This window comes from Dendronephthya gigantea, unplaced genomic scaffold (assembly GCF_004324835.1).
Source record: "Dendronephthya gigantea isolate DGI-Jeju-01 unplaced genomic scaffold, DenGig_1.0 000714F, whole genome shotgun sequence".
In the NCBI taxonomy this organism is placed as follows: domain Eukaryota; kingdom Metazoa; phylum Cnidaria; class Anthozoa; order Malacalcyonacea; family Nephtheidae; genus Dendronephthya; species Dendronephthya gigantea.
Window position 1 is genome coordinate 1499 of NW_021163724.1, and position 24433 is coordinate 25931.

Below are 24433 nucleotides of genomic sequence, written 5' to 3' on the forward strand. Positions count from 1 at the left end.
AATGATGTCCAGCGATGTCTAGTGATGTATATGATGTCTATTGATGCTTAGTGATGTCCAGTGATGTATAATGATGTCCAGCGATGTCTAGTGATGTAGAATGATGTCTATTGATGCTTGGTGATGTATAATGATGTCAGGTGATGTATAATGATGTCTAGTGATGTCCAGTGATGCTTAGTGATGTCCAATGATGTATAATGATGTCTAGTGATGTCTAGTGATGTATAATGATGTCTAGTGATGTATAATGATGTCCAGTGATGTATAATGATGTCCAGTGATGTATAATGATGTCTAGTGATGTATAATGATGTCTATTGATGCTGTGGTGATAGTGATGTATAATGATGTCTAGTGATGTATAATGATGTCAGGTGATGTATAATGATGTCTAGTGATGTATAATGATGTCTAGTGATGTATAATGATGTCCAGTGATGTATAATGATGTCTATTGATGCTTGGTGATGTCCAGTGATGTATAATGATGTCTAGTGATGTATAATGATGTCTAGTGATGTATAGTGATGTCTAGTGATGTTAGTGATGTCTAGTGATGTATAATGATGTCTAGTGATGTATAATGATGTCCAGTGATGTATAATGATGTCCAGCGATGTCTAGTGATGTATAATGATGTCTATTGATGCTTAGTGATGTCCAGTGATGTATAATGATGTCCAGCGATGTCTAGTGATGTATAATGATGTCTATTGATGATGTCTAGTGATGTATAATGATGTCTAGTGATGTATAATGATGTCAGGTGATGTATAATGATGTCCAGTGATGTATAATGATGTCTAGTGATGCTTGGTGATGTCTAGTGATGTATAATGATGTCTAGTGATGTATAATGATGTCCAGTGATGTATAATGATGTCTATTGATGCTTGGTGATGTCCAGTGATGTATAATGATGTCTAGTGATGTATAATGATGTCTAGTGATGTATAATGATGTCTAGTGATGTATAGTGATGTATAGTGATGTATAATGATGTCTAGTGATGTCCAGTGATGTATAATGATGTCCAGTGATGTATAATGATGTCCAGCAATGTCTAGTGATGTATAATGATGTCTATTGATGCTTAGTGATGTCCAGTGATGTATAATGATGTCCAGCGATGTCTAGTGATGTAGAATGATGTCTATTGATGCTTGGTGATGTATAATGATGTCAGGTGATGTATAATGATGTCTAGTGATGTCCAGTGATGCTTAGTGATGTCCAATGATGTATAATGATGTCTAGTGATGTCTAGTGATGTATAATGATGTCTAGTGATGTATAATGATGTCTAGTGATGTATAATGATGTCAGGTGATGTATAATGATGTCCAGTGATGTATAATGATGTCTAGTGATGTATAATGATGTCCAGTGATGTATAATGATGTCTATTGATGCTTGGTGATGTCCAGTGATGTATAATGATGTCTAGTGATGTATAATGATGTCTAGTGATGTATAATGATGTCTAGTGATGTATAGTGATGTCTAGTGATGTATAATGATGTCCAGTGATGTATAATGATGTCCAGTGATGTATAATGATGTCCAGTGATGTATAATTGTCCAGTGATGTATAATGATGTCTAGTGATGTATAATGATGTCTATTGATGCTTAGTGATGTCCAGTGATGTATAATGATGTCCAGCGATGTCTAGTGATGTATAATGATGTCTAGTGATGTATAATGATGTCCAGTGATGTATAACGATGTCCAGTGATGTATAATGATGTCTAGTGATGTATAATGATGTCTATTGATGCTTAGTGATGTCCAGTGATGTATAATGATGTCCAGCGATGTCTAGTGATGTATAATGATGTCTAGTGATGTATAATGATGTCCAGTGATGTATAACGATGTCCAGTGATGTATAATGATGTCTAGTGATGTATAATGATGTCCAGCGATGTCCAGTGATGTATAATGATGTCCATTGATGTATAATGATGTCCAGTGATATGCAATGATGTCTAGCAATGCCTAGTTGCGTGTAAGGATGTATATTGATATGTTATGATGGGTATCTATGATGAATTATGGCTATTGATGTATATATGCCAGCTAAAAACAAGTGCGATTTTACTATTGGTGTATACTGGACATAAACTTATTACCACAAGTATATCCTTCACAAAATGGCGACTTTGTCAGAGAGTGATAAACGAATACTTGAAATTATTTTCAATCCAAACCAAACATTTGGTTATGAAACTCAAGCGAACGAAAACCAGAGAACAGAAGAACATATTCAAAATGGCCACGTGGAGACAGAGGCCGAAATAAAAGCAAAAGAATTGGAAATGATGGCTGTGCGTCATGCAGAACAAGGAGATATTGAAAGTGCATTGAGCTTGTTGAATGAGGCGGAGAATTATTGTTCTGAATCACCATCTGTGTACAATAATAGGGCTCAAGTGCTGTTACTCAAAGGTATATATACTTTAAATCTTCAGAAAAACGTATATTGATTAAGCAGACTGCATAGTTGATCAAAACATGTTCTTCCAAGAAATATTGACATCCTCCATACTTGGAAAATGTTTCATGGAAGTAGAAATAATAAGATCAAAAAATAAATAGATATTTTTCGTGTGTACAATAGCCATTCATGGCCACAGTTGCCAGGTTCTAAATACATAATTGCAACATGAATTTGGGAGGAAGCATAATAAGAGTAAACTCGTACTGATATTTAAACTCAATTTTGGTTTAAGGTGACAAAGAGTCTGCAAGTTCAGATCTTGATAAGGCTCTTGAACTAAGTCACTATGAGGGAAATGTAGCGGGTCAGGCGTTCACACAACGAGCTTTGATTCACAGACTGAATGGTGACGACGATGCAGCATTAGAAGACTTCAAAAAAGGTGCGAAAATGGGAAATTCTTTTGCTAAATCACAAATTGCAGAAATGAATTCATACGCTGCCCTTTGCAATCAAATGCTTGCTCAAGCTATTGATAAACTAAGAAAGGGGGAGTCTGATGAATGATGAAGACTAAATAAATATTCAACAAATTTACTGTGGAAAGATTTAATGAAATATAAACACCTAATAGACATAGTCTTAGAGAAATTGTTTATTTTAAAGCATATCCACTATAAGATAAATTCTATGCAAGTAGACAAATGTAACTGGAAATGATTTTCCAATCAAAGTTGAAGTAATCATGTTTCCTATTGAACCATAATAAAAGTGTATAACACTAATTTTATTATTTAAATCAGTTATAAGCTCTAAGGTTTTAAAATATGGTCTGTTAAGATGTTTTCCAAGTGCTTGGATGTTGATCTTGCAGTTTTTTTGTTGTATTTCGTTTCCATCTCAACCATAAAAATCCAATGCAAACACATATTACAGTTTCAATATAATATCCATCAATATCTGTTATGCAAGTTCCACCAGAATCCATACACAACTAAAAAGATAAACATGAATCATAAAACAGTTTTTGGCAAATGTCTATCACCTGCTTTGTCAGCTTTTTTGCCAGCTTCCACAAAGTTATTTTTCAAAGATTTTACCTTTTCATCAAGTTTTGTATTGCAGCTAACATCAGTAGTATTAGTAGTTCCAATACAAGATTTCCATGTTAAAACATCAACAAACCAAAGAGCAGTTGTGCTGGTCCATACTCCACCAAGATTACTCAGTGTGTTAAGCAAAGTCATATACGTTCCACCCACGGCTGGGTCACTCACGCGTGCAAAGAATGTCATTGCCGAAACAAACATGCAGTTTGCTGTTACCTAAGAAAAGAACAGTGTTCATCCCAATTTATTTGGTTTGAATGAAAGAAGTGTTGAGAGGGTTCGCTTTAGGAAGACATATTGGGGAAGGGTGGGGGGAAGGATGTTGGAGAAAGGGTGAGCAATAGCCAAGCTGTGAATGTAGGAAAAGAATAGATATTTCAAAGGCATTCGGAGTGAAGGGTTTGCATTACTTTTAACAGTGTATCCTCACCTGGTGTAAAGCATAGAATAACAATAGGACAATATAGAAATATGTAGGAAAGTCATGTTCACCAGGAGCACGTACATGATGTGCCCACCAAACACATAAACAAAACACAATAGACATTAACAACCGTAAAGGCATTGCTTTGAGGGAAATATCTAAAGGTCTTGGCCCTGAAAGGAAAAATAGAATATTTCAAGTTGTTGATTTTGTTTGAAAAGATTGGAATGCTATGTCCCCATACCGGTAGCATATCGACTAATTATCCAAGGTAGCGTGATTTGTATTGGGATCATTGGGACTGCCAACATTGCCAGTGTTTCCTTTGGCACTCCTGCTTCAATGAGTTTGAGACCAGTTGCAGCATCTGTGACAGCAAAACCCATCTGAAATACAGAACAGTATTTTATGGATACAAAACAGCAGCTCAGTTCCTCTGTGGGTTGGCTCCTTTTAACTTTATTCTGTGAATGGCAAGATAATTTTATTTATCCATTGTTATCTAAGATGCAAAATATTTCAAGTTATTCAACTACCTTAATAGTGAAAAGTATTATCATAAGTTGCTGGACATTTGGTAAACAGACAATCTTCCAAGCAGTCTTGTAGGCAGCTGATACATCACGTTTAACAACATCCTCATTATTTCTTAGGTCTTTCTCATGTTTGAAAATCCAGACCAATGTTGTTGTTACAACAAATATCAATCCCCAACACAACAAGAACTCAGATATTTTTATAATGCCAGTTTCCTGGGGGGTAGATCTAAGGTATTTGTTAGCCAGTGCAGGAGATGTTAATGCCAAAAAACAAAGATTTCCCATGAAATAACCAGCGGTTTGCCCTACTGAATTACAGGTTGAAGCATATCCAACATTCCTTGATGAGAGCATGGTTAGTGCCCAGCCATCAGTTGCAATATCTTGTGTTGCAGCCAGAAAACACAAGGAGAAAAATAAAGCTGTTAGTTTATAAACATTAATTGGACTATCTTTACTGTCATGACCCAACAAAGTATCTGCTTCCTAGAGTGAAGGAAAAGGATTAAAAACATCAGTCAAATAGTGTTTTTGAGAGTTAGTCTAAATTACAAATTGCATGCAACTGGCAATGTCAAGTAGGAGATGCTTCCTAAATTTCATTTCTGAGATACCCCTTTTAAGGTGTTGTTTTGTGAGCACTCAGGAATTCTTGGAAGTTGGTAATGACTGGTGACACCCAACAATGTGGAGCACAACACCCCCCCCCAGACTGGGCCTCACTTACCCATGATAACACAATCATGAACAGACCAATAAGATACTGTGTTGGTATAAGCCAAGATTTTCGTCGACCCATTCGCCTTGAGAAAACAGAGTCGACTATAGGTGCCCACAAGAGCTTAACGCTGAATGGCCAGAATGCAAAACTAAACATAGCTTGGTCTTTGTAAGCCACATGCCTACTTTGCAATATAAGTGGAATACTGCCTGTAAGACCCAGGGGAATGCCTTGTAAAATATACAGCAATAATAACAATGCAATGCTTCCACGGTCTTGTTGTATTTTCTCGTCTGGTGATGTGTTTTGTGAAGCACCTTCCGGCTCATCAACACTGACTTGCTGTATAACGGTCCTTCGTGAAACCATCTTTCACAGAGTAATTACGCTCGGATTGATAAACTCACATGCACTTATTTTAGTTATTTATAAAGTTCAGTTTTAGTCGCATGTGCTTCTGTCAGGACACTTTATTGAACAAATAATGGTTGCGCACAAAGTTATTGATCATTCGAGGCCACAGTATTGAGTTGAAATAAAATTAATATTTAAAAATTTAAATAAAACGTGTCCAAAGTTCGATGGTTCAAAAACTAAATCTTATTATGTTTTCAAAGAATGCGGGATAAACAGGGGCAAAGGGGGTATTCGGTGACACGCATACTAATTACCTCGCGCAGACCGCAGTATAATACTGGACTCGTATATTCCAGGTTTCTGACTCAGGTTTAACTGTAATAAATGTTGTGGTTTGTGATTTGACCATTTTTTCATACATTACAAACTGGAGGTACCAATCAATGGTACCAACTCTCGAGATGGCAGATGTGGAAAGTGCCTCTTACAACCTAAACTACCAGTTTCTGGATGAAAGTGGTATGTTCACATATTAAAATGATTTTTTTTCATGTATGTATATAAACACTTGTTTAGTTATTGAAATTTTTTATAAATCATGCTTCACAAGGCTGATGTTTCTGCATGTTCAATTGCCTTTGACAACTCCAAAATCTTCGCTGCCATTTCAGGATCCCCAGATACAATGTTTTCACATGCAATTTTTGCCTTGCTTACAAACTCCTCTGCCTGTCAATGAAAAGCAAGAGTTATTTCAGGTTGACTCCAACCAACCAGTTCTGGAGGTTAAAACCTATCAACTGTGGTGAAATTGTGTTTATATCTTACCTGTTTGTAGTCATTTAGAATAAAATGCAGCATGGAAAGAGTGTGGTAAATCTTGCACATTATGGATGCATTTTGAACAGCCTGCTGTTCACGTAGTTCTAAGATTGCATTTAGAACTTGAATTGCTTCTGCCTCTTGCGCTTCATCTTAAAAATATTAGAAATGCAGTATGTAACACACAACCTCTGCGCTGCCAGCTGAATTTCATCATAATGATCATTCATATATTCAAGATATTTGCCTTATAGTCAAAGCATATTAGGACTTCACAAATCTAACCTAGAATATCCACATCATTTGCATCATCACCACTTATCACCTGTCCAATAAGTCCGGTGGGGACTTCTGGTTTGTGCGTTCTTTGATCCACCAGGCAACTTAAATAATTATTCCATATATCTATAACCTAAACAAATTAACTATAAGTTTAGGCCTGAGAGCATTGATTTGATCTTTTCATTAAGGAGACAATGTTCATAAAATAAGGTTATTAATTACGCTAGGCTACCTGGTTGTAAAGTGAGAAAGCCACATCCAGCCTGTTTTGTCTGTAGAAAACATTTGCCATGTGGAAATAACCCCCAGATGTTTGAACATCGTCAGTACCATAAGCACAAGATGAATGGTATACCTAAAAACAATTCCAGAAGTTATGTATGGCATTCTGTTTCAGGAGAACTTATTTATGATTTCTTGATTAGAAAGAAAATTATTTTAAAATTATTATTATTATTTAATTAATTATTATATATCTTACATCATTAGATAAATGACTTAAAGCTTGAAAATAGTTTTTTCGTGCAGCTTCCAAGAGTCCAAGATTTCTATACAATCTTGATTTGACCTCATTTCCACATTCTGGGGTTTTCAACACAGTCCACTGCGCTTGGGATAAGTAATCATTTGCCTGGGATAATTTGTTTAGACCTTAAAAACAAAAACAAGCTAAGTACAAGCTACATGTTTTTGGTCAAATGTACCAGTAGTACTGCCTAGAAGGAGGTGATAAAGCGATTCTTACCAATACTTGCTTCTCCCAGAATGAGATAAGAAGGGACTAACTCAATACTTGACAGCCCATACACTTGGATTGCAAATTTTAATGCAGCCAAGGCAGCTGGTACAGCGCTTTCATACTTTCCCTCAAACAATAGCTTTTGACCAGTTGTTCGACATAACTCTATCATTTGTTTCTATGTGTGAAGGATGAATAAACAAATTATTAGACACTCAAATATGTCTGGCTAATATAACCTCTTCATACAGAAATTAATAAAAATACTGCTCAAATTCATCAGGATTTCTGTGGAACAACACAATTTTCTTTATATTCAATTATCAACCTGTCTAATAAGCTGCTGATTTTTCCGATGTTGACGATCATCTTCAGAGCCAAGTGTAGGCATCGGAGTACGCAGTGGTATTAATAATTGACATATCTTTTCATGGATACCCAACCAGTCGGCTTTCTGATGCTCTGGAGAACTATTGAACGACGATAGCAGTGTTTTATTATGGAATTTAAATTAAAAGGCATTCGTATCGTTTATTTATAAAAGGAAAGCTTTACAGGTGCAAGTATATACTGAACATGAAAGACCGTCGTATAAATTACGTACCAATAGTATGTCACTCTGCACTGCGTGCATTGTTCAAACGCCGGTTTTTGACAGAGTTCACAAAGTAATTTAACTCCTTTAGGATTAGCGAGGGGATTCAAAGCCATTTTTAACCATTTTATACGACGCAAACGTGTCTTAAAACTGTTTTACAAGTTTCGTCCGCCATGTTTTGTTGTTGGCTTGTTGCCTAGGAACCGGGGCGTTTGGAGTTTAGAGGGCGGGAGGGCCTTACCACCCCACCCCGATTACCGCCTCCTTTTCTTAGGAATAGGGGATTCTTTTTGCTAGCAAAAACAATCCCCGATTCCTAAGACAAGTGTGAACTAGGATTAAGTCTAAAAAAAGGTGCGGTACACACCTACTTTGGGATACCTAGGATACCTAGGGGTGAAGGTGCGTTGGACGTGTGGTTATTAAACTGTTTATGAGAGTTTATTTATAAAATATTCCTGGCTTTGCTCCAAAAGATCCTCTAAAGTTTTTCTTTTTCTGATTAACTCTGAGTTGACAACATCGTCTGGTGCGTCATCTTGATATTTTTCAAATTCTTCTGAAAACTCAATGTTATCCTCATCCAACCCAAGCTCGTTGAGAGCTTCAATAGTTTCTCTAAGGTTTTTTAATTTTGCACTTCCAAATGTCTTGCTGACCTGTTTGAAAATATACATGAATGAGTTTCTGTTATCATATAATCATGGTAAATTAGGCATGGTAAAATTACCTACCTTGCATGCAAATGTATATCTGGCACCATCAAACTCTGGACTTGGTGGTCTAGCTGAATGGGGTATAATGCCTCGAAACATTACAATACGGCCATAACGGGGTTTCACCGCTGCAATTATCTCATATTCTTCTTCTCCAGGAGCTCCACCGTTATTTAGTCGCTCAAAGAAGACCGTCTCCCCATATTGGTTCTCATTCAAATCTTTGTTCAGATACAGTAAGAATGTGTATTCATGCTAAATGTAATTAAATATATACAATAATTAGGTTTTTGGATGATATAGAACAACTTTGGTGGAAAGGGGCATGGAAGGAGTTTGGTTACCTCATAGTCTTCACAATCTTCATGAATTCTTGTGTGATGAAATGAGTGCACAATATTCATGGATACATCATAAGGATACCATTCATTTAAACCACTCAGAAAAGTTGCAGCTTGTTTAACTACTTTCCAAACACCACTTTGGGCTAAAACATCAGCCTAAAGAATGAAAATGATTCTTTATAATCTGATGAAGGCAAAAATGAATGCAAATTAGGATGACAAAAGCTTTATATTGCATTTTTAGATTTATATCTACCTTTTGTGGTGAGATCCATGCCACATTATCATGGTCCTCCCTTGGTTCATTGTCATAGGGTTGAAATTCAAAAGTATGATAATCATTTATTAAATAGTCTCTTAACCTTTGTAGATCATGATCAGACAGAACATCATCAAACACTGCAATTTCAAGGCCATGCGAATCATAATATTTATTTGTCAGATGTTTTTCATAGTTAATACTACCACTTTGAAGACAATCAAGTTTATCATTTTCATTAACAAAAGGAAATGTTTGTGGCTTGGAGTTATGTATTGCCTGTTTGTTTGCCTATAGAAAAACAAAAAATTCATTAACTTTGCCAGATAGTAAAATGTAATTCCCTGCAATACAAGTGGATATATAAACACACTGTGGAGAAACACATTGAGATATGGTTCCAACCTTGTTAAGCTCCATGCAGCTTTTGTATTTGTCATCTGAACTGGTCAACCTTAGTACTATGGAATTTTGTGATTGCATATAGAGCATTGAAGGTGGTTTGAGTACATAGTTTATGCTACCATTCCAAATGAGAATACGGCCAGGCTGTTGATGAATGCCACACATAATTTCATGATCATCATCATAAAAAAGTGTCTCACCATAATCATTTTTCCGCATATCCTGGTTAAGAAATATCTGAACCATTAAATCATCATCAGCTGGAAGGAATGGAAGATAATATGCACTCAAGCAACTTACAACTTGGAAAGTTTCCATTTCAAATATATATACAGACTTAATGACGATTCATGGAATAATACTGCCAATACTGGATATGCATGCTGCAGCCGTCTGCAGTTTACATAAGGTTGACTTTAAACTTACATATTTTGGAAATAGGTTTAAAATCTAATCTGTATGCAAGTGTAAACATTCCATAGCACACAAATTGTTCATTTCCTGTCAATTGTTTTAAGATCGTTGAGAGATCTCTCCAAAGTCTGGTGCCCTCGAGTATCTCATTAGATATGGGAGAGACCCAGGTTGTGTTCGAGTTCATTTCAAGATGACGTTCTTTGTAAATATCTCTCTGATTTAAAACCCATGGTTTATGCTTTGTGAGGTAGCCATTTAACCATTTAATCTCGTCTCCTTTCAGCAAATCATCGAGAAGGAATACTTTGAGATCGCCCTGTTCACATCCTGTTTGTAAATGTAACGATGATCCAGCTTCGAGGTAAGGTAGAAAAACTAAATATAAAATTGTAGTAAATCTAGTAGGAAAATATGACATTTTTGTCAATTGTCACTGTGTTTACGTTTGTTGCAATTAATATATAATTTGTTGCAATTAAAATGGTAATTATATATAGGTGTACATCATGGGATAAAACATGGTACATAACTACAATTCAAGATTAACGTACCAATTTGTACCCTGTTTATATTTTTTTGGTATTGAGCGGAAAGATAACTAAAGGAACGAAAGAAATGGAATGACATATTGCAGAAAAAGAAACGAAAATAACAATGCAAAATGGGGAACCAGTTATCCAGTATTGCCCCATCGCAAATATTAAGCGTGGATCATTATTTCAGTGATTTGAAAGATTATGAGTATGATATAAGGTAAGCATATAATAGCAGCATCTGAACTTTGTATTTTTACTGTGGCAGTACTTTCTATAAATATATATTTAATTGTATTTTTATCCTTTCTCATAAAGCTTAGGAAGTACAAGGTTTTTCAAAGTTGCAAGAGCAAAGCATAGGTATGAATACATCATATAGAGAAGAATATTAGCATATTCCTGAAGAATATTTTTGACTTGTGTGTGTGTGTGATCTGACTGATCTCTGATGGATGGATTGAATTAATTCTTATAAAATAATATAATGATATTAGTAATGAAATTGATCTGATATGACTAATATCCTGAGGTCCAAAGTGGAACTTTAATTTCTGCCTCTGTGAACAGATAGTACCACTGTGCATCTTAGGTCTGCTGCATACTGGAAATACACCAGATTTACTATAGAAAGTAATGTAATGAAATCTCAGCTGGAGTTAGCTTTAGTGTGATCTGAAAGAAATGCATTCTGTAAAAGATTGAGGATTGCATCATTTGAATTCTATCTTTAGGGAAGGATTATGTGTTGTAAAAGTGTTTGCCATTCAAGATCCATCGTTACCGCTACAGACGTATTACAAGCACATCAAGGAAATCACAGATACTCTGCAAACCGTGCCATATATTCTACCATTTCAAAAGATTATTGTCACAGAGAAAGCTGGCATTTTAGTGCGACAGTATATCAAAGATAATCTGTATGATAAGATAAGGTAAAGCCATTCTTAATAGATATTAGATCGTTAAGGCATTTTTAGTAATGGCATTGTACAACTTTAAATTTACATTGTACAATTCAATTGTGCATGTGCAAATACATTATTTTCTATCTTGTAGTACAAGGCCATTTTTGAATCTACTTGAGAAGAAATGGATTGTATTTCAACTGTTGTTTGCTCTTGTGCAATGTCATCAAAATCAGGTATTGCATAAAAATGAATATATCATATGCATGGACATTATCTGGATATGTGGTATCTTATAACACTAATAGTTGTCCAACCACTTTGTTGATTTTTAGATATATCATGGTGATATTAAAACTGAGAATATCATGGTGACCAGCTGGACATCTGTACTTTTAACAGACCTGGCTTCATTTAAACCCACATTTCTCCAAGAAGACAACCCTGCAGACTTTTCATACTTTTTTGACACATCACGAAGAAGAACATGTTACTTGGCGCCAGAGAGATTTCTGGACACTCGTTCCAGTGACGTAGCAAGCTCAGCTGCAAGTTCAGAGCTTTCCTCTTCAGGAGATAACTCACTAGATATTGGCTTGATAAAAGATCATGTCTCAGAATTGACATCAAAAATGGATATTTTTTCCTTGGGGTAATAAACCTATTTACTAGTAACACATTTTCCTTTTGCACTGATATAAGAAAAGTTGTCAACGATTAGTAAAATAAAGAGATATTATTACATCTAGGCTAGGATTCGGTTTCATTTGCTATTTATTCAATTCATTTTAGATGTGTCATAGCTGAGTTGTTTAGCGAAGGTGCTCCATTATTTGATTTATCAAAATTACTTGCGTATCGCAGTGGGGATTTTGATCCTGCTCCTGCGTTGGAGAGTATTGATGACAAACATGTCAGGGTAAGAAGTGTTGAGTATTCTTCATTTATTGACAACTGTCAGTGATACCAAACATTAGAAATAAAGTTAAAATTTACCTGATGAGAATAGAATGGCAACAAGGTGTGGTTAATCAATAATTGTTATTTGTTAATAATTGTTACTAGGAATTGATAACAGAAATGATTTCGAAGGATCCTGCCAAAAGAAGTGAAGCCTCTGAGTATCTTGACAAATATCGAGGTATGTTCATTAAATGCTTCAGACTTGAGCTTATAAAGAAATATCAGTTGTTTTATCAAACCCAATATATGATCATAGATATTTTTATTGTTTGCAAATCCTTCAGTTTTTACTGAGGTTAATATAATTATATATTGATCTTTTCATTTATCTCCAGGCTGTCTCTTTCCTGAAGAGTTTTACAAATTTCTACGTGGTTTTATGGTTCGCTTTGCCTCATTACCTGTTCTTACTCCAGATGAGAAAATTGCAAGGTTATACAATCTTATATCCATGCACATTTGGTGGCCAAAATTTATTATAAGTACATATTTTAGTAGTTCAAATTTATTAAGGGAATATCTCTTTCAGAATTTCCGATTGTATTTCTCTAATTCTAAATGAACTTGGCAATGAAAATAAGGAAGAGAATATTCATAGTAAGAAACCATTATAGAAAATAATTCAGTCAATCATTTCCCCCTGTTTTGATAAAAACTGAATGTGGTAATCGTTGTGTTTCAGGTAGTCTTGTTTTAATTATTTCCCTGGTGACTTCGAGTGTGAGAAATTGTGTTGTAAGTGACTCTAAAATTCCTTTTAGTTTGTGTAAAATACGATCTTTTTCACAACTGATAATGATTTTCTGCTTTTAGTACTGTGATTCCAAGTTAAAGTGTCTTGATTTATTACAACAGTTGGCACATCACGCTAGCGATGAGATGTTACTAGAGAGAGTTGTACCCTATATTTTATACCTCATCAACGATACTGTACCCCGTGTTAGAGCCCGGGCACTAGGGACCTTAACACAAACATTACAACTTGTACAAATGTTACCACCAAACGAAGGAAACATCTTCCCAGAATACATACTTCCGGCACTGGCTAACTTCCCTGATGATCGAGAGGTGATAGTGCGTATAGCCTACGCAGAGAACATCGCACCAATAGCAGAGACTGCTCTGAAATTCCTAGAAATGGCTCAGTTAAGATATAACAATATGGATAGTGAGGATGGAGGAACTGAACAAAGTTTAAGATACCAGGTGAATGAATTATGGATAGAGAAGATGATGGATTTGTTGTTTCTAATCGACTCTATCAATGCACTTATCTTTTTTTCAAAATAGGGAAGTTACGATGTTGAGCTTCAAGAATTGCACGAAGTCATTCAAACAAAGGTCGTCAATCTTCTTAGTGATTCCGAGAATATTGTAAAGCAAACTTTACTAGAAAGAGGCATTACAAGATTATGTGTGTTTTTTGGAAGACAGAAAGCAAACGATGTTCTTCTTTCTCATATGATTACTTTCTTAAATGATAAACAAGATTGGCATTTGCGAGCCGCATTCTTTGATAGTATTGTTGGTGTTGCGTCTTACGTTGGCTGGCAAAGCCTGGCAATGCTGAAGCCTCTTCTACAACAGGTACTGGATTCACACTTACTGTTTTAGAAAGTCTGGATATATATACTATACCAATACCACTTCCTTGATTTTTCTACCTGGCCTGATTTCCCAGAGTGAGACAGACATCCTCACGCTGTACCACTGCGATTTCTCCATGTTTGGGTTCTTCTAGGGTCTCACAGATATGGAAGAGTTTGTTATTTGCAAAGCGTTAAATGCGCTGACTTGTCTCACCGAACTTGGTTTACTACAGAAGTCAACTCTCTACGACTTTACCGCCGACATTGTCGTTTTCTTGTGTCATCCGGTAAGTCAGCATCGTCTCTTCTCGACGACATTGCTAGACGATACAGAAATGATATCTGCAAACTAAGCCTCACTTTGTTTCACTTTGTCTAGCGCTAAAAGACTTCAAAGACTTTCAATTAATATTTCATTGTTTTTTATAGAATGTTTGGGTCCGTTATGGTGCTGTTGGTTTCGTTACTGCTGTTGCTGGGAGTCTTGGTGTTGTTGATATTCATTGTAAATTGCTTCCTCTATTGCGACCATTTGTTAAAGAAAAGATCGTCCAGCCTGAAAGAGACATGTTGTTGATCAGTGTTCTTAGGGAACCTGTGTCGCGCTCCGTTTTCGATTCTGTCGTACGGTCCCAACATGTGAACGCATTTTTTGACAGGTAATGCAAGACATCTATGGTTGACTATATATACATGGTTAGTCCAGTGCTACCTTGAAATAATAGGAAGATAACAATAGATAACAATAACATATCACGTACATCAGCAAAGGGAGATAATAGCCAGTTTTAGAAGACCTAGTTACTTCTAGGACAAAGTAGGATATAGCAGGATGTAGTAGGATGTAGTTGTACTGGAAGTCATAAAATCTTCACTTTTAATCTGACAATATTTAATCTGCCAATATTCAATCATTTCCAGCCTTCATGATCGCCAGATAACGCGACAAATGAACAAACAAGGGCAGAAAGTTGATTATCCAAAACTTGAGAAGGACAACCTTTCTCATATGTTTCGTAAGTTGATTGCCCAGGGAATGAACGAACGTCAAGAAGATATGTTGATACATCTTAAGTCAGTCATCTTGAAAATACATCATTCAAAAAGCACGTAAGTCAATTTCGTTTTCCTTGCAAACTACCAGGAAGGTTCAAGGTTCTCTTTCTGATCAAGTTCCGAAGTTTAAAGGCTTATATCTTTAGGCAGTTGAATTTTAATGTGAAATCTTTTTTCAGGCTTCTGAACATAGCGACCATAACGATGATCCTTTAGGACCTGGTGTTGTGGATTTGAAGACATTAGGCAGCAGTATCGTACGACGTCACGCCGAGCTTGTGGTGAAGACTGAGACCAAGCCTGACGTCACCACAGTGCATACGAAAAATGTAAAAAAACGAAGCGAGAATATCAGTCTCCACTTGTACGTGTTTGGAAATGATGTGCTTCTAATTCATTTATTAATAACTTAATTGTTTCTAATGTATTAATGCATGTAAGTTCTTTTATCAATTTGTCCTGATTATCTTTATTAGAATGCTGAATGGAATCAAATGTTTGGCAACACAAACCAGACAACTGATGCTCCGTCACAACCTCGTCATGGGGAAGTTGTTCCTCCAAAGAAACCCTGGGACGGTCTGTCTCATTGCCTCAGGTAAATCACAATCAGCTCTAAACTCACGTACAATTCTTCTAGTAATCTCTGCAAAATATCCCATGTTAATATGTCGATATTGTCTTTGCTACAGTCAGGGAAACCCAAGCAACGAACGAACTCATCTCCCTCCAGCGATGATACAAACGCTAGCCCAGTCCCTCATTCTCGCACACCTCCCGCTCAGCCAAAGAGCAAAGCAAAACAAACCATGAAGCCATCGCAACCGGAGCCAGTACGACCTACACCAGGATACAGAAGAAATCTACGAGATTTGGTTAAACATAAAAGGGAACAATACGCCGAGGGTAAACCTGACATATCTTAACTTTCTTCTAAGGATCAGTCCAGTGTCATTGGTTCAGTGTTATTATACAGTAGGTTACACTATTGGTTCTGCAGAGGATTACGTAAATCCTACGCAATTCTTCCGAGTAAAGATCTTTCATAGGCAACGTTTCCAAAGGTTTGTTTTTTGTGTATTTAGAGGTGACAACAAGGGAGTTAATCGAAGAGGTTCTGAACACTCATAAAAAGGGGCAAATAAGGTGAACATGTGATATCTTTTCATTCTGTTATGCATTGCTTGGAGTAGACCAACCTTTAGCCAGAAAAGTGTTACCAGTTTTCTCATATTTTGTAATCCTTATTTCTTAGACGCCCAAAGGGAACTTTATTAATTCATCTCCACGAGCACAGAGCTGCTGTAAACAAGTACGTCTCGGACTAAATCCATTAATTGTATTCGGTGAAAGATCCGTATCTCTATGATTGGTTGATGATAATTAATGACTGTAACCATTTACCCCCTAGACTTCATGTTTGTCCCAAGACGTCCCTGTTTGCCTCTGCATCTAACGACGGGACAGTAAAACTCTGGGATGCTCAGCGTTTGGAGAATGAGGGAATGGTCGTGAAGTCTTCTTTTTCATATCAACTTCAGCAAGGAGAAACAGCAGCACGTAAGTAAACCCAGCTAGTACCAACTTGACGAAGTAGCTGTTATGTTATGTTATGCTACGATACGATATTGTATTGTCCAACCCTGATTAGTTCTTGAAAATTTATTGGACTAACTGATAATTCTTCACTTGTATTAAAAGGTGGAAAGGTCAAGGGTTTAGTATTTTTACAAGGAAAAAAGTCGTTAGCATGTGCAACTGACAAAGGTGACATTTATGTCATAAAGTAAGTATAACTGCTCAGTTTTCAGCCTGTTCTTTGTCTTAAAAGGTCATCCTTAAATACACAACCGTTATAGTTTGCAGCGAGAATATCCATTAAAACACTTTTCAATCATTTGCTTCTATAGTCCTGAGGTCATACCTGCCGCAACATCATCTCAATGTCCACAGTATAAAGCTCTTGTTAAGCTGAATACAAGATTGGATACAGAACAAGGCGGTGATTTGGTGGATATGCATCAGTTTGATACTGGTAATTATTGTTCATGGTAATCCTATTAGTAAAATACTTTTCTCGATTTGATATAGTAAGTTAAATCGTACTTTCTAGCGATAGTTGGTCGGTAAAACACTAGAATACGCAGCGAAAGGTTTATACTTTACTTTTCTTTACCTTGAAGCGTCTCATTCAGTGCTAGCTTATGCAACAGTGCGTGGTTTGATCTACGGTTGGGATATACGAACTTCAAAAACGATATGGAAATTACAAAATGATCCTGCTTTAGGTAAAGCAAATAGCTGTTGGTCTATTAGACAGATTTTGATTGGTCTTAATTTGGAAGGGCCAGAGAAGCAACATGACGTGAGCATCTGTTTTCCAGGTTTGATAACATCGTTCGTGGTAGATCCCTCGCAATGCTGGCTAACTGCTGGAACTTGTAATGGTGAATTAGTCTGTTGGGATATGAGATTTCAACTTCCTGTTGCAAAACTTACTCATCCAAGAGGTTTGATTGTCAGTCTATTGCTTGGAAATGATATCTTTCACGTCTTGTGGCTTGCGAGCAAGCAATGCATGACAGATCAATAATTATTTCAGGTGCTCGAGTACGACGTCTTTCTGCCTCACCATTGCTGCAGTGTAAGCCATCTTGGGTGACTTGTTCTGTTGAAGGAAATAACGAGGTTTCTGTGTGGAACCTGGAGACTGGTGCTTGTGAGGAATCTCTGTGGGCAAGTCATGCTCCAGCGCTCTCTCAGACACAGGTAAAAGAATGATGCATGGAGGAGATTACCATGCAATCATTGGCTGTCACACCTCGCATGTTGATTCTTGTTTACTCAGAGAAGCATTACTCTACAAGTGAATTTCGAAACTTTTCTTTAGGTTTCACCTCATGCTGTTTACGGAATTTACGCCAGTCCCCCCGAAACTGGTCAGTTCATCCTCACCGCGGGCTCTGACAGACGTATTCGTCTCTGGGACTTACAGTCTCCAAACGATTCTTACATCGTGGCAGGATCGTCTTCTGATAATCTAAATGACGTCGTATTGAAATACAAGTATGTCTTTTCAAATTTATTTTTCTGTTCTTGATATTCTGTATCCCCCCAAGAAAAAGGGGGCAATGTTTATAGCAAATATACAACTATAACCCGTGAAAATGTAGTGAATATATTTATTGCCTCGTGTTGAAGCTCTCGGTTGATGATGGGACAAAGGTCTTACGAGAGGTCTACTGCAAGTCAAATCAAGTCTCGCCACAAGATGACGTTCCGAAGCGTGGTCCTGATAAACCACCGACTGGTCACCATGACTGTATTACAGATCTAGCTTTCGTTACCAATCCTCAACATTTCCTCATCTCGGCTTCCCGCGATGGCGCCATCAAGATTTGGAAGTAGATGAGCTGTGAAAGTGAATGAATCCTGTCAATCATGGGGTGTGGTGTGGTGTGGTGATTTTTTGTATCGTACCCCTCCAGGAGCAATCCCGTCAAAATTGAGCGGACACTATTAGATAGATAGCTGAACATTATTCATTTTAATCGCAGAAAGGAATAAGATGTGTTTGTAAAATGTATCTGGGAAACTGCTAATTAATAACTAGTATAAAATGATTATATTTTTAAAGTAATTATCATGGCTGTTATATACAAACTGACGTACACACAAACAATTTATTCTAATGGCTTCAGTCATTGGTCATTAAAACAATTCTAATTGATATTGTATGACGATATTGATATGTAATTAGTGGTAAATAGGCGTGGTGATTATATCAATTGACTGACATCATTTGGAAAGGTATTCACAAGTAAGACTGATTTGCACTAGGAACTACAATAATGGGAAATATCTCGTTTCAATATTGGATCTAGATCTTGTGATGTTCCAATGAAAAAAATTAACAGTGGAACAGCGGGTTTTATACTGCACTATGGCCAACACTTTATGGCAGTTTTACGTCCGATCGGGGAGTTTATCCCAGCACCGGATGTTTTTCCCCGCGAGCTATATTTATTGATATATCTTGTACGGATTTCCTGATTGGTTCAACTCTGTTATTATGGTAATAAGTCGTTACTAAACGTCACTAGCCGCCGCCGTCAAGTCAAGCTCGCTTTCCTTTGAGGCTTAAAATCTTGAGAAATTTTGCCTTTAAACTTGTTTGAAATGTTGCAATTTGATAACAATTAGAAGTGGTATTAATGTCAAAGGATTGCTTCACCGGTACGTTTTTGGAGAGTGTTAAAAATCCGCGTAGTAGACGTGTTTTGTGTTGTTAAAGACGGCAGCATATTGTCCGCGTTTGGGATAGACAGCCTTTGTTTCTTGTGTCATCTCACGTTGAGCTAAAGAAAGTTGGGGATTATTTCACTTAATAACTTCCTGTACGACGAAATATTTCAAGAATGATGGTTTAAGATAGTACTGGAGAGTCTTCAAGAACGCTGACTTTGAAATATGAATGTTTTCTAAATGCAAAGGACACATGAAGGTATGCGTCATAAAACCGTATTTACTTACATTAATCTTACAGCCTCCTCTCCTTGCTCAAATAATACCATATTAGCTTAATTATGTTAGATAACTTGTGAAAATCTACTTGTATCGATAATTCAGAATTTTGAATTCCTTCAGGGACAATTTTAATAGTGCAGATTGCAGAATAGCATATAATATTGTAATTGCTTTGAAGTGCTTTGTATACAAGTTCCCATCCCGTTATTGCCAAGATTGAGGCTATAAGGCTATTTACTATGTTTGACTGTAAAATACCAAAGATCTCACGGTTTAAGTGTCAAAAAGACATTGAAATTTGTACATTCGAATCCAAATCAAGTTTGAAATATGCACTGTTGAATTTTTTGTTATTATAATAATTGTTTATATTCTTTGCAACTTGGCACAGCATGCTTCAGAGTTTTCCAGCTTTAACAAGCGACAACCAGTGTAAATAAAAGCGGAGAATTTCAAATAACAGGTTTTCCGTTTAGAAATAATAAACGAAGTATTTTGGTATGTTAAATCCGCTTGCAAAATCTATCACAATTATCGCATGGGGGGTACGATATTTGACACAATCTCATCCGAATTCCGAATTGATTCTTTGAAAGAAACTCGCAGTACACCAGTCATCGAATATTGCTTAAGTATTCCCACTTACGATTAAAATGTGATCTTTTAAAGCGATTTCCGTATCAAATATTACATTGTTATGTTTTAGTTAGGATTGCGTGAAATGGTTCGATCGATCTGTGGTAGAAATGTATCGCAAATATAAATCTCTGCGATAGAACCAGCAATATATTTATTGTTTTGCGCAAGCGAATGTAAATAATTGATTCAATCCAAAAATCTGCATGATAATAAACCGTATATTGTGCGAGACACTTTGTGGTGCGAAAACCACAACGAAATATATGAAATATTCTCCGAGTTTGTGTGATTTAGTATGCTTTTAAGGAGAAGTCTACCGTAATAAAGTGTCAATATAAATCTGCGGTTTGAGATTAGCAGAAAAATGTCCCCGCATCAAAGCTAATACTAAATAGCCATTGTAGTATATTGTTTACTTTGCCGGACAAAGCGATGTTAAATCCTCATTGCTAGAAAGTATGCATTGATTGAATTTTTGTTGGAGTTAAGTAGCGAGAAATTAAGAAAATGCATGTCCTATTTCGTCGAATGTATCAGATTACGCTGGCTAGACATTTGTTTTGAAATAGTACATGTTGTGTCACATGCTTTTGATGGTCAATATTTTATATCAATATACAGTAGAAGAAGGCAAGATCTCATATCCTATCAGGTTAAATGTCTATAAAGCTTGGAAACTCCAAATTCTTTCATTGGAGATTTGACTATGAATTTGATGAAGCAAGTGGTTAGTTGTTTTCAAAATCAACTTTGGTTGCATTTTTTGTGTACACAACTTCATATTTTTTGCTGTAATTCTCAAAATAGTTATGAAACATGGCATTCTATAGTATGGTCAACTATCCTACTATAATAATTTGTTAGTAATCTATTCACTTTCCCAATAGAGTGAAATTAACTTTTTATGGATTATACTATTAAATTTACAGTTATTGAATATTGATGTTTGTGTTGTGTGCAGGAATTACAGTATAGTTTGATAGCCTTTTAATTTTTTATTTTTTCAACTTGTTGTTATTAAGCAGTGCTGTTAATGCATGTTTACTGTTATTTTCTATGCCTATTAATATCTGAAATGGTGCTTTATGAGCTGAAAGTATTTTATCAAATTATCCTGTCATGTCAAGAGGCTCTGAAAATGACAGTAATGGTCAATGTGTAAATTAGATATCTTGTTAGCGCGACATGAAGTGTTAGGAATGGTTAGATTATTGAAGTCAGTTGTGGTGTATTTAAATATGTAATATAATACAAGGCATTTGTATTTTGCTGTCAGTTTCAAAATTGTTTAAATTCCACATAGTCTAGAAGATATAAATTGTCGTATGAGCATTTACCTTTCATATCTGTACTTACTTGGCACTTGCTAATCATATCTGTTTTGATATAATAGGTTACTGGTACATTAATACTATAGGTACAATGCTTTCTGCTATTGTTGGATCTGACAGTACAAGGTATCATGTTTCTTATTTTATTCTGTAGGATTACCCTTATGTCAGGGAAGATTGTGCAAGAATTTTACGGGGAAGAGTATAGCTCTGAAGGTTTGTCAGATTCATACCACTTTATTCTAGGACTGTTAGGAGAGCCAGTCATATCATTCAATTATCAGATACATTATTATGTTGCAGTGTGATAGTGGTAGTGCAGAAATTGATTATTAGTGGTTGCAAATGCACCCAGGTGCATTACTAACTGTCTGAGTAATGTGTTGTGTTTATTATAGGTATGCCATCATAAGGACTGTCAAAGTTCAAACAATGGACAGCCTCTTTTACTCTGCCAAGATTGTGATAGAGTGACCCATGCTGGAGTATCAAAGACTCATGCACGTTTTGAGATAAAAGGTATGAATGTGATTTTTCGAAGAGAAGTTGACAAATGCATTTGAACTTCTATTAAGTGTAATTTCCAATGGAACCTTTATTGATGGTATTTCATTTTTTAGGAAATGAAGGCTTTGAAAAAATGTCCTCAAGTAAAATAGCAGAATCGGATTCTGGTGCGGAAGATGACATTGCTCCTGTATATACGTATGTTATTATTCATTGTTATTGTTGTTATCCTTCAGAATCAACATCAATATAGTCTTGCTCAAAACCTTTTCCTCATATTTCCTGTTTTCAATGCTACAAATGTAGAGAAAAATCAAAAAGCAAAGCTCACTCAAGTAGAAGAAAGTTCATGAAGCTCACAACAGATAATTCAAAAAAGAAACCTAGAAGACACAACACAGATGTACGTAGACAACTGCTTTTTATTTACTTATAACTTAAGTTATTAGGACCATATATGAAGTCTTTATATGGCAAATAATATTCTCTTATCTGATCTTGGCTATTATCCACAATACTAGGATCCTGCAAGAGAGGTTATCAGTATAAAGATTTACACAGGATCAAATGGAGATTCCAGTCTCGAGTTGATCCCTGCATTGAAAGGAAAAACACTAAAGTAAGTGAAGAGGGCCTCTAAATGGTACTAGGTTAGAGAGTGGGACAGGAGGCTCAGTAAATTGAATGGAGATCAGAGAAGAGAGAGGAGAAGAGGAGAAGTAAAGGAGGCAAAATTGGTTGAGAAAGAAGTAGTCCAGTGACTCCAATTGTTAGTCAAAATATAGTCAATTATCTGATGATAATTTTTGTCATTTCCAAGGGATTCACTGGAACCAATCCTAGAGAAATACAATATTACTTTTGAAAGTCATTCCTTGTTTTTGGACACATCCAACACTCCACTTCCTCTAGCATTTGAAACATTTCCCTTGAGTGGGAGTATACTTCATTTTCGAGGTATGTCAGGGTCAGGGCTTGTTAAAATTGTACATGTGTAAATGACTGTTGGTAACTGTTGGTATGACTGTGTTTTAAACAAGAAGATTCTCAGTGGTGTATTTTCCTTGTAAGACAAATTTCTCTATGAATCAATTAGATCATTCCAATGTGGATAAAAGAGTCAAAGATCTGTCGAAGAACTTTGAATCACGAGGACAACCTGAGCATCCCATATCAAGAACACCATCTTTTGGTAAGAAGAAAGAAGAACAAGATGAGAGGGAAGGTGAAGAAAAGGTAAATGGAGATCAGAGGATTTGAATTCTGTCTCTTTTGCCCCCTTTTGTACTACAAGTACCTGAAGAGGACCAAAATGCCATATTTCAAGTGGTATGATTCCGATAAGTTTATGTTCAGAGATTTAGTGTCTACAATCTAATTCCTCTACGTAGTTTTGTAGTTTAATAGTCTATTCTTGAATTTTCATTTAGAAACCTGGCAAAAAGTCTGGTGCATCAACACCAGTTGACAATGACATTTCACCATCTGGCAACATTAGTTCAAGTAATTCTCAGAAAGGAAAACCATCTGGGATTCTCACTGGTTTATTTACTGGAAATCCCACTAGTCTTATGAAAGGAAAGGTAAGCATTGATGACGTTTTAAGATTGTTGCTGAAAAAGAAACAATCCCTAACTATCCTTTTTTCTTTATCCTTCTTTTTTCAATTTCCAGGAGTTGATGACCGAGAGATCTCTTCCAGAGATCTTACAATATTTCACAGTTTATGGATTGGAAAATGATTCGAGAACAAGCGCTTCAAACGAGCAACAGTTCTATCTTGTAAGAATTTTTCCCTGATTAAGATTTTTTTATTCACTTGCACTTCTCATCATTTGATTTTTCTTCCAGGAGGAATCATGGACACACGTCGTAAAAAACCATGAGGTAGGTTTTCACGTTTTTGCACAGGTAGCCCGCTATCAGGCGCACGCCGTAGTGATGTATTATATATAATACATCACTACGGCGTGCGCCTGATAGCGGGCTACCTGTGGTTTTTGTGAACTGTGTCTGTGATTCTTACTTACAGCAGTTCAGTGGACCAGCTAAAGGCCAGCTAAACCATCTTTAATCCGCGTTATGTTAGACGAAATATAAACCTTGATTGTTTTAATAAGTTATTTAGTGTTTCAGGGAGAAACATCTCTGCACTGACGCTCGATAATATACTCTAATCTTCTCACGCTTAGGAGTTCAGCA

General features: G+C 36.2%; 5 protein-coding genes across 6 annotated transcripts; 2 read left to right on the forward strand and 3 right to left on the reverse strand.

The window, feature by feature from the left end:
• The first annotated feature begins 1907 nt into the window (after positions 1-1907).
• Positions 1908-3032, forward strand: LOC114544278 (tetratricopeptide repeat protein 36 homolog). Its single transcript, XM_028562949.1, has 2 exons — positions 1908-2454; positions 2739-3032. The coding sequence occupies exons 1-2, from the start codon at positions 2160-2162 to the stop codon at positions 3011-3013; spliced, it is 570 nt and encodes a 189-aa protein (XP_028418750.1). The 5' UTR covers positions 1908-2159; the 3' UTR covers positions 3014-3032.
• Positions 3033-3213: 181 nt separating this feature from the next.
• On the reverse strand, positions 3214-5630 carry LOC114544276 (acetyl-coenzyme A transporter 1-like). Its single transcript, XM_028562947.1, has 6 exons — positions 5246-5630; positions 4516-5004; positions 4224-4365; positions 3986-4152; positions 3547-3771; positions 3214-3440 (listed from the first exon to the last, which is right to left on the reverse strand). The coding sequence occupies exons 1-6, from the start codon at positions 5606-5608 to the stop codon at positions 3282-3284; spliced, it is 1545 nt and encodes a 514-aa protein (XP_028418748.1). The 5' UTR covers positions 5609-5630; the 3' UTR covers positions 3214-3281.
• A 397-nt stretch (positions 5631-6027) lies between these two features.
• Positions 6028-18870, forward strand: LOC114544279 (phosphoinositide 3-kinase regulatory subunit 4-like). The gene is given in 34 exon segments (XM_028562950.1): positions 6028-6115; positions 8912-8989; positions 9342-9426; positions 10280-10345; positions 10462-10539; positions 10766-10931; positions 11030-11074; positions 11446-11646; positions 11771-11855; positions 11955-12271; positions 12412-12538; positions 12685-12760; positions 12918-13014; positions 13112-13179; positions 13265-13317; positions 13396-13788; positions 13873-14169; positions 14324-14458; positions 14601-14830; positions 15093-15285; positions 15407-15591; positions 15704-15798; positions 15800-15825; positions 15920-16133; positions 16313-16373; positions 16483-16539; positions 16639-16787; positions 16929-17013; positions 17138-17262; positions 17411-17515; positions 17612-17737; positions 17830-17996; positions 18118-18297; positions 18429-18870. Coding segments are annotated over 29 exon segments (4191 nt in total). The 5' UTR covers positions 6028-6115; positions 8912-8989; positions 9342-9426; positions 10280-10345; positions 10462-10539; positions 10766-10839; the 3' UTR covers positions 18636-18870.
• Positions 6182-8392, reverse strand: LOC114544277 (zinc finger MYND domain-containing protein 12-like). Its single transcript, XM_028562948.1, has 8 exons — positions 8044-8392; positions 7768-7909; positions 7446-7617; positions 7182-7351; positions 6933-7055; positions 6704-6830; positions 6425-6570; positions 6182-6325 (listed from the first exon to the last, which is right to left on the reverse strand). Exons 1-8 carry the CDS (start codon positions 8148-8150, stop codon positions 6200-6202), a joined length of 1113 nt encoding a protein of 370 aa, XP_028418749.1. The 5' UTR covers positions 8151-8392; the 3' UTR covers positions 6182-6199.
• Positions 8424-10631, reverse strand: LOC114544275. 2 transcript variants are annotated; one of them, XM_028562945.1, is made up of 6 exons: positions 10188-10631; positions 9762-10021; positions 9354-9647; positions 9098-9253; positions 8772-9008; positions 8424-8696 (listed from the first exon to the last, which is right to left on the reverse strand). In XM_028562945.1, the coding sequence occupies exons 1-6, from the start codon at positions 10594-10596 to the stop codon at positions 8469-8471; spliced, it is 1584 nt and encodes a 527-aa protein (XP_028418746.1). In that variant the 5' UTR covers positions 10597-10631; the 3' UTR covers positions 8424-8468. The 2 variants fall into 2 exon arrangements, with proteins under 2 accessions (XP_028418746.1, XP_028418747.1); XM_028562946.1 differs by lacking the exon at positions 10188-10631 and having other exon boundaries at positions 9962-10021.
• Positions 18871-24433: the final 5563 nt, after the last annotated feature.